The 13,252-nt window shown below is 37.8% G+C and overlaps 1 protein-coding gene across 1 annotated transcript; it reads right to left on the reverse strand.

Moving 5' to 3' along the window:
* Window positions 1–818: 818 nt before the first annotated feature.
* On the reverse strand, window positions 819–4,717 carry LOC116170237. The gene is made up of 2 exons (XM_031486479.1): window positions 1,468–4,717; window positions 819–1,413 (listed from the first exon to the last, which is right to left on the reverse strand). The coding sequence occupies exons 1-2, from the start codon at window positions 4,715–4,717 to the stop codon at window positions 926–928; spliced, it is 3,738 nt and encodes a 1,245-aa protein (XP_031342339.1). The 3' UTR covers window positions 819–925.
* Between the last annotated feature and the right edge of the window lie 8,535 nt (window positions 4,718–13,252).

The following is a 13,252-nucleotide window of genomic DNA, read 5'->3' on the forward strand; positions in this document are numbered from 1 at the left end:
ATTATTTTTTAAATTTGCCTTGGGAATCGAACCCCGCGACATCTGAAATAGAAAAATGCTAGCGTGTAAGCAGTTGAGGTACGCAGGGTTTGAGAGATTCTATAGTTAGAGGTTGAAATCTATGGAAAAACTACGTGAATCCAACGCGAACGTGAACCCAACGCGAACGTGAATGCGAACGTTTAACGTGAATCCAACGTGAACGTGAACGCCAACGTGAACGTGAACGCCAACGTGAACGTGAACGCCAACGTGAACGTGAACGCCAACGTGAACGTGAACGCCAACGTGAACGTGAACGCCAACGTGAACGTGAACCCAGCGCGAACGTGAACGCGAACGTGAACGTGAACCCAACACGAACGTGAACCTAACGCGAACGTTAACGTGAACCTAACGTGAACGTGAACCTAACGCGAACGTGAACGCCAACGTGAACATGAACCCAACGCGTACATGAACGTGAACCCAACGCGAACGTGAACGCCATAACATGAACGTTAACGTGAACTCAACGCAAACCTTAACGTGAACCTAACGCGAACGTGAACCTAACGTTAACGTGAACGTTAACCTAACGCGAACGTGAACCCCGAACGTCAACCTAACGTGAACGTTAACATGAACCTAACGCGAACGTGGACCTGTACCCGAACGTGAACATGATTGGAACAGGTAACTGAAGAAGATGTATCAGCTAACAGGTTTTTTATTAGTGTTAGCTGTTACATGTTATCTGTTACCTGTACGATCACAAATCCGCCATCATTGAGACCCAGCCATCGGTACAGTGATAGGAAAGGTGCGGTCTGAAGATGAATTAATGAATAATGTTTTTAACTAATTAATTGAATTTTATACCACATTACAGTAAAGTTACATAGCTATGCATTACAGGTACATATTATTACATCTGCTAAATTTTTTATAAATTTTCGTCTATTCCACCGGATAAACGAGACTTCTTAAAACCGTAAGGATGTGATGAGCCATCTGTAGCAAAACATCTTTTTGTCGAATTTGTACGGTAGACTTTAGTAGTATCGTTTGTTAAAACATTATGTTCAGCCGTTCTTTTCATCAACTTTGACGATACCAGTAAGGGTTCTGCTTTATCACCTTCCAATACCATCCTCTTTATCTGTTCAAAGTTGATGATTTGTGAGTTTTTATAATTAAGGGAAATTCCTTTCACCTTACAAACATTTACATAACAATTTTTGGCCGTGGACCAGAGTTTATAAGCATAATTTTTTGGTCCACCTGACACGAATTCTTCAATATAACTATCAGCACCTTCAGCTTCTAATTCATCTGTTAAGTCGCCCAAAAATTTACCTGTCGGTGGATCAAACTGGCCTTCGGAAGTAATGTAGATTATAGAGTCCGTGTCATAATACAACACACGCTCGCCTATTTCAAAAAATACAGTTACCTATAAGCAATTTTTATGTTAAATTTACTTACCTAATAAATCTAGATACTCATACAGCTTTAACCGTGCCTGCGCAGTGGTGTAAGCGGCAAGTACCACGTTCACTGTCGATAAAGGGGTGTAACTTTCTTCTTTAAATTCCCAGTTTACAAGGAGCGTATCCTCATTTATCGGCTGAACCGAATTAATGTCGACTGAAGGGTTAGTCATGATGTTATAAAATTCTTCTGGTTGTCTAACTATTGTAGTTTTACTTTGGTTCTCGCGCTGACCTAGTTTTCCCCAAAACGAAGTAATAACTGATTTTCCTAATTGTCGGAGTCCTGGATTCTTTTCTATTTTTGAGGGATCCAACCGAACACCTTCGACTTCAAAATATTCTTTAATATATTCATCTTTCTTTTCAGCTGTATTGCACGATGTTGGCCATCCGGAACTTTGCTGTTTAATACACAAAAATTTATTTATGTAATCATTAAACAAACCGCCAGTTTTAGTCTCTCTGTTATACTGTTCTGTGCGGTACTCCCATATTTCGTACGTTTCCAAGATTTTGTATCCCTTTTCGACAGACTTCCTGACTTCATCAATTACCCAGGTACCTGTTAAAGCTCGTTCGTTGTCGTTGTGTTCACATTGTCCTTGATTGAAACTTTCACTGCATGCGCGACAAAGTACAAACATTAATTTGTTATTCATTTTTAAGGGTAACACTGGGTGGAACAATGCTTGTGGTGGTAATATTTTACACTTCATTATTCCCTCTGTGGTATACAGATTTAATTTGCTACACTGCTCAGAAGTATGAACGATAGGATGACCCAGGGGGTATTTTCCATTTTTGTTAATGTACGGATACAGGGATGTAAAATCGACGTATTTTATTTGTTCATTTTGTTCAACTTTATAGAAAGATTTTGCATTTCCGGTTCGGCCACCATAAAATGCGTCTCTCGGATTTAGTGGTGAATGCAACATTAGAGGGTGTGCTTCCGTATAACTTAACATTTCCTCTGTCAGTAGACGTCGGAAATCACACTCCCACATTTCGGTGATGATGTAACCCAACTCCTTCAATCTATGCGATTTTGCTAATGTCTCTGCAGGGTTATCCTTTAGAGGTGCGTTTCTGCTATGTTTGAAGCATTTTGGACAGCCATGGTAATAGCAACCGTGGAACTCGAACACTTCATTAGTTTCGGCACAATAACCGTCGACTTCAACACCACCTATCCTAGCTTCCTTCTTTTTGGCAGAATGTATTATGTTAATTCCTCGAGAGCGCTCCTCTAATAATAGCCATCGTGTAGCAATTACGGATTGATTATCACGAAACCGGTAACCCCCTTTTGGGATAAGTCCTATGGTGTTTGGTTTTAAAAAGTTCCTGCGGAATATTTTATTACAAGCACCAGGTAGCGTAACGCTATCGATAAACGGACAGACATTTCCCTCCTCGATCATTAGCTTCCTCAATTTGAGACACGACTGTGCCAATATATTCACATCCGATATGCAATATTCTACAAGCTCTTTTTTAAAGTCAAAAATGTAGTTTTCAGCTATTCTTTCGGAATACCATTTTATCAACTCTTCCCTTTCAGCTCGAATAAGATTATCCGGCTCGAAAGCTTCTATTGATGGTATAGGACCCACATAGTTTTGGTGCTCAGTCCTGTTAAACAGATGTGGAAAATATCCTTTCTTTAGCTCAGTTAGACCGAAAACTTGCGGCAGTTTTCTTAGCGCCATTTGAAAGTAATTCAGTGAGTCTAGAAATTTGACGTTATCCAATAACATTGTCACCAGCTTTGTTCCCCGCATTATTAACTCCGGTGTGAGATCTGTGTGTGTAATGATGTAGTTTAAAATAAACTGACCGTCAAACCCAGAGGCGTTGTGGGCTATTACTACTATGCTTTTGAATTTCTTCCTCATAGTTAAAATATACCCCATAAAAGTGGCTATTACATTCGCAGTCAATACTTTTTGTCGAAAACCACACTTTTGGCAAAAGTAAAGTTTCTTTTCGTCTATACATTTATCACAGCACTGCATGTAAACACAGAGATTGGGTTGATGCAAGAGGGACCCATCTTCTAATATTTCTTCTTGCATGGTTTCCAAATCGTAAAAAATAAAAAGCGTGTCTTTGATTTTTGGGTAACCTGTATCTATAGGCATGTAGCACAAATGATCTTTATTCACATGGCCGTTGCACGTTTTACAGAAAACTTCTTCGCAGATATGGTTCCTGGTATTGCGATATATAGCAAAACACTTTTCACATCGTTTAATTTTCATGCAGACATTATGTGTCTTGTGATTGTCAAAGCAGTTCTGACCTCGAAAGTCTCTCAAACATTCACCACATCTAATCTTTAACTGTTCTGTGCTACATGTTGGTGACTGTAGACATGCTGGACACGTACCCCCACAACGATGTTGGGTTTTATGTTCAAAGGGTACGTGACATTCTTCACAATAATAACTGCAGCAAAATGCTGCAGTTAACGAGCGGATCACGTTGAAGTGCCCCTCGTGATACAATAAATTGAGGTGTTTACCCGCTTCACTTCCCTCGAACATTACATCACGACCTTTTCTGCTGTAAAGATATACTGTGAGTTTGTAACCTTTCAGATAGCTTTGAAATTTTTGCAGCTCATTTATACTAGCTCCCGTTTCAGGAATACTTATTTTACTATCTTCTAGTAATTGAACGGCTTTTAGTGTTTGTATTTTTCCTATATCACAGCGAATCTTTCTGTATTCAGAAACTTTATCAATAAGAGCCATTGCGACCACTATGGCTCGAGGCAGGCATAACTTATCGTGGTTTTTAATTACCACAATACCGTTCCTCATAGCACACTCCTCACTAAAGTTATTATATTTTCGCCCTCTTCCGGAACCAGCAGGTAACCTCACTGATGTTATACGAAAACAGAAAGTCTCAGTGTTCAAACCACAGGAGTTGGACTGGTAGATGGACGATATAGTATCCCATATATCGTTAATAGTAACTTCGCTAGCCTGCCTGAATCGTAACCATCCCTCACCTTTCTTAAAATCTTTAGAGCAGAAAGAGAAACCGACCATATCCTGAGGTTCCAAATCTTCTACACTCCTATTTACAAGTTGCGAAATCGCATTTCTAACCCAATGTACAGGTTCGGTATCTTTAGGTACCGGTTTTATTTTGAACTCCAATGTGCGACCGCTCAAATTAAATCGACGCACTTTATGGGTAACGTCTTTCACAATGAGAAACTTTTCCATTTCCGCGCACTAAATAACAGTTGTTTCGTGAACAAGATTCACTTGTACTATGAGCTTGTAAACGATCAACTTTAGCACTTATAACCGTTAGGAATGGACTTTGACCGGCATTTAACCTTTGGATTTAGAATAGTGTATAATGAAGTTTGACCGTCGGCAGCCTTTGAACTGCATAGAATGGACTTTGACCGATTTGGACTTTGAACAGCTGCGAATGGACTTTGACCGACTTAGAACAGATGTGAAATGGACGATCAGCAACCTTTGGACTTTGCCCATGGACTTTGGCTGGTCGACTACCTCTATGGACTCTGAACTGCGGAGAATGGAATTTAACCGATTTAGACTTTGACCGACGTAGAACAGGTGTGTAATGGACTTTGACCAGTCAGCAACCTTTGGAATTACCCGATCGGCAACCTTTGGACTTTGAACAGCAGAGGGGACTTTGATACAGACATACGTAGTACCTACCTGAAGTTCGCGTATCGCAGTGGATGAATATAATTGTCAACTTATTGGGGACCAAACAGAAATGTTCCAATACGTATAATTAAGGTAACTTACTGAACAATTGTTTAATTCTTAGTATAGTAATGATTATAGGGTTACCGCAATAAATGGATCAAATTGTGTATTGTTAGGTCCATAAACGAAAACTCATTTTGACAGCCAAAGAAGACGATTATTTATTAGATAGAGGCTACATAAATCATTTGTGTATATTTGTTTACAATTGAACGAAGGTTTTGTGTGTTTTTCTCACAACTCTGTAAATATTGCACCTCAAAATCCTCTGCAATAAATAAACTTTTGATCGTAGTTTATAGGTAGGTACGAATCGTGAAAGACCAACCAGTTTGAAATTTTGCCGATTCCGTCTTTAGCGAAAAACACATGTACCTAATTGTCGAATTGCGTTTTTTTTTCATTTTTATGTTAACGTACATTCTTAACGGTCCAGAATCGAGAAGGTAATGTATATACGCTTCTTATGTACAACTCACTGGAATAGAATATTACATTACTAAAAAAAATGTGAAATTTCCTTAGTTTTCTCGACCTAAGGTAACATTTTAGACGTATGATACAAATAATACCAATTCACCGTAATTTCCAATACATCTTGTAAGATTTAGATAGTGGCACTACCCTTACCTCTTCTCTTTAAACAATTATTGTTAAATCTGTAGGTACCTACATAATTAGTAATACGTGATAGGGTTATTAACCCGAACATACACTGACAGTCGAGAAAAATGCAAGATTTGCTTTTTCTGTAACGAATTGCACTATTCTATTAGTTCCTTCCCCTCGATCCACGCGATAAGACCGTGTTTCGCAAAATTTAAACGAGTGAACCCCCAAGCGGTCATACATTACATATGTTGGGATTACGTTATTTTGATTTCTAGATAAAAGTGCGAGAATACGTTCTAAGCAGGTACCTACCTACACAGCACTTTAAATGGAACTGTAAGTTGCGTAATGTAATTCATTTTTTAATTTCATCATATGCTGCGTTTTGCCCTCGGTTTTGCCGGAGGATTACTTCCTAAAAGAAGATGCATTCTAAAAAATATCAAATTTTTGCTACGCTCTGAACTGTGTTACAAATAAAGTGGATAGATATGCGTTATGTACGGGTATTTATTTATTCACTACTACTAAATCCTAGCTAGGTAGCCATTTACTCTCACTCTCACAAACTTAATTCAAAATCTGCTGCCATTTGTTTCCGATGTAATTAATGCGATAAACTTAAGTACCGAGCCCCATTTTTGCATGTATCATAAGTAGTGGTGGAAATTTATCTTTATCTACAGTTTCCCATCCCTAATGTGTGCCATGTAGGTATCTAATTACAGTTTATAGATAAACACTGATTTTGGAACAAGGACCAGTCTGTTAAACGAGGAATTCCGAAAACCTTTTGGTAGACATACCTGAAATTCGTATCGCACTTGAGGAAGATACCTAATTATCAACTTATTGGGGACCACACAAGAATGGTCAAATACTTACGTATAAATAAGGTAGCTTACTTAAAAATTGTTGATTTCTTAGTATAGTAAATATTTTAGGGTTGCTGCAATAAACAGATCAAATTGGTCATTGGTGGGTCCATAGACGAAAATTCCTTTCGACAGCCAAAGAAGACGATAGTTTATTCGATAGAGGCTATACATAATCATTTTCGTGTATTTGTTTACAATTAAACAAGGATTTTGCGTGTTTTTCTCACACCTCGCCCAATAACGATCAAAATATGTACCATGATTTAAACTAGAGCAGAATAATTCAGTGGTTACTTTGTGGCAAATCAGATATTTTCCATTGTCAATGCGTCAGGTCGATTTCGATTACGTTAAAGGAAAAAATTGTATGTAAAGATTGTTTAGTCAGTTTGCTCAATATACATTAGACGCCGATCGATCACATTTACATGCTTTCAAACACTGCACGTTGAATTTCATACAATATTCTTCCTCAAACTCTGAAAGAAATTTCAATTGTTTTTTAATATCACGCTATTGAACTAGTAAAATCTGTAGGTACTGATTGTTATATACAGGATCCTCGAAAAAAAAGTGTACCCGATGCTGAACCTCGCCCTGAGATTATGCTGCATATATACTGCATAATAAAGCATATTTATTATTATTTATTATTAAGTATTAATGAAGAGTTTTAATCGAAACTAACCGTATAATACAGACAAAATGTTTGGGGTTTCATTATCATCTGACCTTGAAGTTGTAAGTGTGTGAGAGAAGCAATCGCTATAAATACTTAAAACGCAATTAATTTTTCTAGAAGTAAGCATTTTTGCCTGAAATTATTCTCTTTTAATCCAGTAAACATCACATTCATTTAATGGGTTTCCATATAAGGAAACTTTTAACTTGACCTTGATCTCACACCTGAATATCATCATCACCTTGACACGCAACGTTTAAAGGGTGAGTAACCTGTGTGGATTTTGATCGGTAACTGGACTTGAATGGTTGGGGATGGACTTTGACCGTTCGGCAACCTTTAGACTTTATACGAATCCTTAGACTTTGACCGGAAACCTACTTTTAGATTTTATACGGCGGGAATGGACTTTGTCTGACAACCTTTAGACTTACATCAGCGTTTGACCAGTCAGCAACTTCTGGCTTTTGAACAGCAGAGAAAAGACCTTTGGCCGGTCCGTAATCTATGGACTTTGATCGATTTGGACTTTAAACAGTGGTGATTTTGATCGATAGCTTGATCTACTTTCCAAAAGACCAGCGGAAATAACGTCATAATACAGACAAAATATTGGTTATAATCGTCATTGATCTGACCTTGAAGTGTGCGCACAGCCGTGACTAGTGTACAGTGACATCGCGTTGTATATCCTAATAATCTGTCCTTGAACTCACCTGTAGCTTATTTAAACGATTAAATGATTAAATGTAAAATTTACGCCGCAACTTTGATCGATAGCTTGGCCTACTTTTCCGATGGAATTTGACCGGTCAGCAACCTTTAGGTTTTGAACAGCGGGGAATGGACTTTGCCCCGAGCGTGCGCATGCATCATTTTAACACACGACCTTAATCAGTTAGTTGGACTTTGAACGATTTGGAACAGGTATGTAATCGAATTTGATCGGTCAGCAACCTTTGAAACAACGGAGAATGGACTTTGAACAGTGTGGACTTTGATCGGCAACTTGCCCTACTTTGATCTGACCTTGAAATGTGCGCATGCGTCATTTTAACGCACAACCAAGTCCTATCAGTCTTCTTCCAGATCGTGGTGAGTGTACACGCGAAGTGATATGTGTCTTGTGCAATGACGTGTTTGTGAACCTGTACGGATTATCGCCTTGATGACTGTGGAGCAAATTAAGGTAAGTAAGAGTAAAATTAAATCTTCCCGGACCAATTGACAAAATACCCCCCCAGTGGGGCCAACTCCCGAAATACCCCGGGTCACAACCCAGGACCAACTACCGAAATACCACCAATTGCCAAAATTTGACCTTACACCCCGGACCAATTGCCAAAATTTGACCTTGCACCCCGGGCCAATTGCCAAAATTGGACTTCGCACCCCCTGGGCCAATTGCCAAATTTGATCTTGCAGCCCCCCCCGGGAACGATTGCCAAAATTTCACCCCCCGGGCCAATTGCCGAAATTTGAACCTGGGCCAGTTGCCGAAATTTGACCCGGACCAATTGCCGAAATTTGACCTCCGGGCCAATTGCCGAAATTTGACCCCGGGCCAATTGCCGAAATTTGACCCGGACCAACTGCCGAAATTTGACCCGGGCCAACTGCCCAAAAATATGGCCCGGGCCAACTGCCAAAATTTGGCCCGGGCCAACTGCCAAAATTTGGCCCGGGCCAACTGCCGAAATTTGCCGAAATATTTTCCCACGGTCCCCAGAATTTTCCCACACTCGGGTACCGCTATACCTACTTAAAATTTGTTGTCTATAGACAAAAACTAGGCATAACAAAAAGTACATAAAACCGTATATTACCGGTTATCCACAAAACTTGCCTATTTTTGCAGTTAATATTTACATTTTTACAATCTCACAACACTGTGACGGTTTTACTGTGAAATTTTTCGTTTTTTCTGTATGCTTTATGTATCCCAGGAATGAAATTTGTAAGACATTCGGTAAATAAACAGGGAATCGCATTTAGCGCAAATTACATTCCCAATTAGTCCAAAAAAAATTACACAAAATTAATGGGGGAAATCGATTGTGATATTAGGAAACGAAAGGTAATGAAGCGACAGAAATTAATCAAAATCGCTGATCGGTTTAGGCCTTAAAGGTTATTTGCTAAATTTAAACATTTGCCCGTAGAGAAAATTTTATACGTTTCATAATATGCTAGAAAATAAAGCGCATTAAGTAAGAAACGAGTGTTCAAGCAGATAAGAGTCGAAACGCTACAGTGTTGCCGGTTCTAAAAGCCGTTGAGGCGGAAAATGAGGAACACTATACCTTCGCATGTATAAAAAAAAGCACTCTGGTGGTCATTTTTAGAACTGGAAAATATTTCCCAGCGAACTTCATCACCGATTTACCAAATAATTTTTTACCCTTAAGTCATACGACGAACGGATCCCGAAATATGACCGAGGAACAGTCTTATTGGGTCACCCGGTACAACAACGAAACATTGCTGTAGTTTACAAATAAGGCATTTATTTGAATTTTTTTTAAACTTTGACATTCAGATTTTCGAATACCTGATCTACCGATTTAGTTTAGTAACAATAATTTGTCACTTTTTTTAATTTGCCAGTGTAATGCCAATATTGTACACGTTGATGCTTAAATTATTTTTGTTCATTGTTGTAAAGGTACCTTAGTCATTTTTTAGCTCTGCTCATTGTCGTTAAATAGGTAATCTCAAGCCTTATTAGTAGTATGATTGCACAACAGAACAAGCCAAATTGCACCCCTCTGGTCAATTCAATTCAAGATCGATTAGTTACTTCATTAACCATCAATCATGTAATAGTTTACTCATAGTTTACTCAGCATGATTGCACGTTTATTATAATTTGTCAACGTGTATATTCACAAATGAAAAACGGTAATCTACAAGTTATTTAACCTTTCTCTTAGATCACCGTATTTACTGACATTAACGTGAAAAATGTTGTGGTGTTACTAAAAAATCGAAAAATTCAACCATCCACGGACACTTTGTAACATTCTTCCGAAGGTATCCCGTATTTATTCTAAAATAATGTAATGCATGGAGAAGGGGTAGGTAATCTAAATGATATATTACACAAAGCTTTGAATTCGAGAAAAGGGGAAAGCAAAACAGCTTAATACAAAATAGAAACTTCATTAATTTGACCTTTTCACATGTGAATCAATTCAAAGAACCCTTGGAATAATTTATAAAATAAGCACCTCGTCGTTTACTCCGTTCTATGGTACAGTAAACCACAAAATGTAATAAGGTTTTCGAGTTGCTTTATTGCAAATGTAGCGTAGACAATTAACGATTATTTTGAAAATGGCGTATAACCACATTACGCGCTTTGTGTTCATATTTAGCGAAATACGCGAAAACTTCTGAGGGGACCCTAACGTTAGCTACATAGTTCCAAGTTGTTTGCTTATAATAGCTATTCCGGCTTATTTCGTTTCTTATCTGATCGCTACATTACCATTAGATTGCGTTAGATTATGCGAAATGTCCTGAAAATGGCGTTGTACGATAACGAATATAACTGTTACAAACGAGAAAACTAGCGCTGTAACTGCATCAGATAAACATATCAGTTAACCCTTATTTTTGTGCAGTTTGGTACGTTATTTATCAGAACGTTATCGATCCGTTTGTTTACCTTTTGAGTTTTGATAGGATATGACCTTGTTGCTTTGATAGACGGGGGTATCGTAAACAGGAGGAATGTAAGAACTTTTCTATATAGTGCAATAAAACTTATTTTATTGATGTGTAAACACCAGCTTATTCCAAATTCTTGTATTAAAAATATCGTTGTTCTTGTTGAACAGAGCTATACCAATTTGACGGTAAATGTTTCAGTAATTAGTAAAATAGTTCAACGTCCTTCCATATCGAACCTGTGGGTTTAATGCCTGTGCAAATCTTCTTCATTTCAAAAGTTGTTAGTATTTGAGGAATATGTACGCAAAATAACAGAGTGCGACATCAACGAAAAAAGAAAGTTTAAAGAAATTCTATAATCCGATCGGGTCCAAATGTGAATCTAAACCATCCGGCTACGCACAGAGACACATAAAGAAAATTTCATCAAAATCCGTCCAGCCGTTCAGGAGGAGTTCCGTTACTACGCACGTACAAACGAATGTTATACATGTAACGGATAAAGTCTTTACTTGGCTAGCTGGATAGTACGTATCTATCCAATTGCATGGTTATTTATTGATGGGAAATTCATCCAATATCTAATACTTTTATCAACAGCAATAATTATAAAACAATCAAGGTCAGCAAAGATTAAAGTAATGCCTTGTAAAATAAAGTACATTGAATACGTTAAAGAAACACCGGTTCTACGTTAAATTGTTTATTGATTAGTACAAAATGCTAAAACTGTCAAACTTGATCTACGCTTACTAAAATCGTTACAAAATACGGCATTCCCTTATAATGTTTTTTAACATCTTCCCCCGGCACAGAAAGTTCAATTTCACATGCTCGAACTCAACCATCTGGTCCTTAAAAGCAGTTTGTAATTCGTCGAAATCCACTAGCTTTTTTCCCAACATTGCCTTTAAAGCATTTTTCACAGTACGCACGAGATGCTCCCAGAAACCGTTCCACCATACAACTTTCTCTATGTTGAACTTCCAGTCAATTCGATGGGACACGGCTAAATTTTGAATTGTATCATCTCTAATGTTATTCTGAAGCTGCATTATCCCCGTTACGTCTAAAGAACGTGATAACGTTACACGATCTTTCGGTAAAGGTGCAAAAAGTTGATCAGCAGGATTTCCCTTCAAACGCTTACACTTTAAACACTTATTAATAAATGTCTTAATAGGTTGTCTGGCTTTTACTATCCAGAATCTCTTCCGTATTGCTGATGATAACGTTGCTTTCTGATCCAAACAATGTATAAGCTCCAGCAGTTTAGTTTGAGTAGCTGTAGGTGTCTGGTTATTTAAGTTAAATACTTCTTTACTAAATTCCTGTTGTTGAACAACTTTAACCCAATAAACTTCTGCTTTATTTACATCGTCTACGGTGAATCTCCCTGAAATCTTAACTTTCTTTCCATTTAGATTATTTAAATATCTTCTCACGTATTCCGTTATTCTGATAATATTTTCTACATCGCTATATCTATCCGAATCAAATAATAAATTCAATTTTGACGCTGGTTCTTTAACTTCTTCATAGTCTGCTTGACAGGTAAGTATGCTACTATCTTCAACCTGTAAACTTCGATTTTCTGTCCACACTTCCTTGTCTAAAGTAAGCCTAGTCGGACCACTAAGCCAAACCTCTGAATATAGGAGGAAACCCTAGCCTTACTAGGGTTTCCTCCTATACTAAAACATGTACTCCTTTCTAAATACACAGTTTGCTTAAAACATAATAGTTTTCACTCAAATTTTGAAATGATGTGGTTGAAGGTTTGTTGTAGGACATGTGCTATTTCATTTTACAGGCAAATGTGAAAAATAATTTAAAAAAATTATGAAACTTTACCCAAGTTGAGCTGATATTTATGAGGTTACTATTCGGGACACAGGTAAAAATATTCGTTTTAAAGTAGCTTAGGTCCTACAATATTGTGTCAAAAAGAATCATACATCATTTGGCTGGATTTTATGATACCGTTTTTAAACTGTGTATTTAGTAAACTTTCCCTATAAGCGCAATGTAAATTTCAGTGAATCCCATGATTTAGTTAGGAAATGTACTCGCCGGAGTTTACGTTATTGTCTACAGATGGCAACACGTATGGAACCGAAGAGATCACAAACACGGGCGCTTTTAATGAAATTTATTATG

This window comes from Photinus pyralis, unplaced genomic scaffold (genome assembly GCF_008802855.1).
Source record: "Photinus pyralis isolate 1611_PpyrPB1 unplaced genomic scaffold, Ppyr1.3 Ppyr1.4_LG5, whole genome shotgun sequence".
In the NCBI taxonomy this organism is placed as follows: Eukaryota; Metazoa; Arthropoda; class Insecta; order Coleoptera; family Lampyridae; genus Photinus; species Photinus pyralis.

Bases quoted from the DNA above. Each gene is read 5' to 3' on its own strand.
- LOC116170237 (XM_031486479.1), bottom strand. From the start codon at position 4,717: ATGGAAAAGTTTCTCATTGTGAAAGACGTTACCCATAAAGTGCGTCGA. The intron at 1,414-1,467 runs GTAAGTAAATTT...TTTTTGAAATAG, and splicing joins TGAGTATCTAGATTTATTAG to GCGAGCGTGTGTTGTATTAT.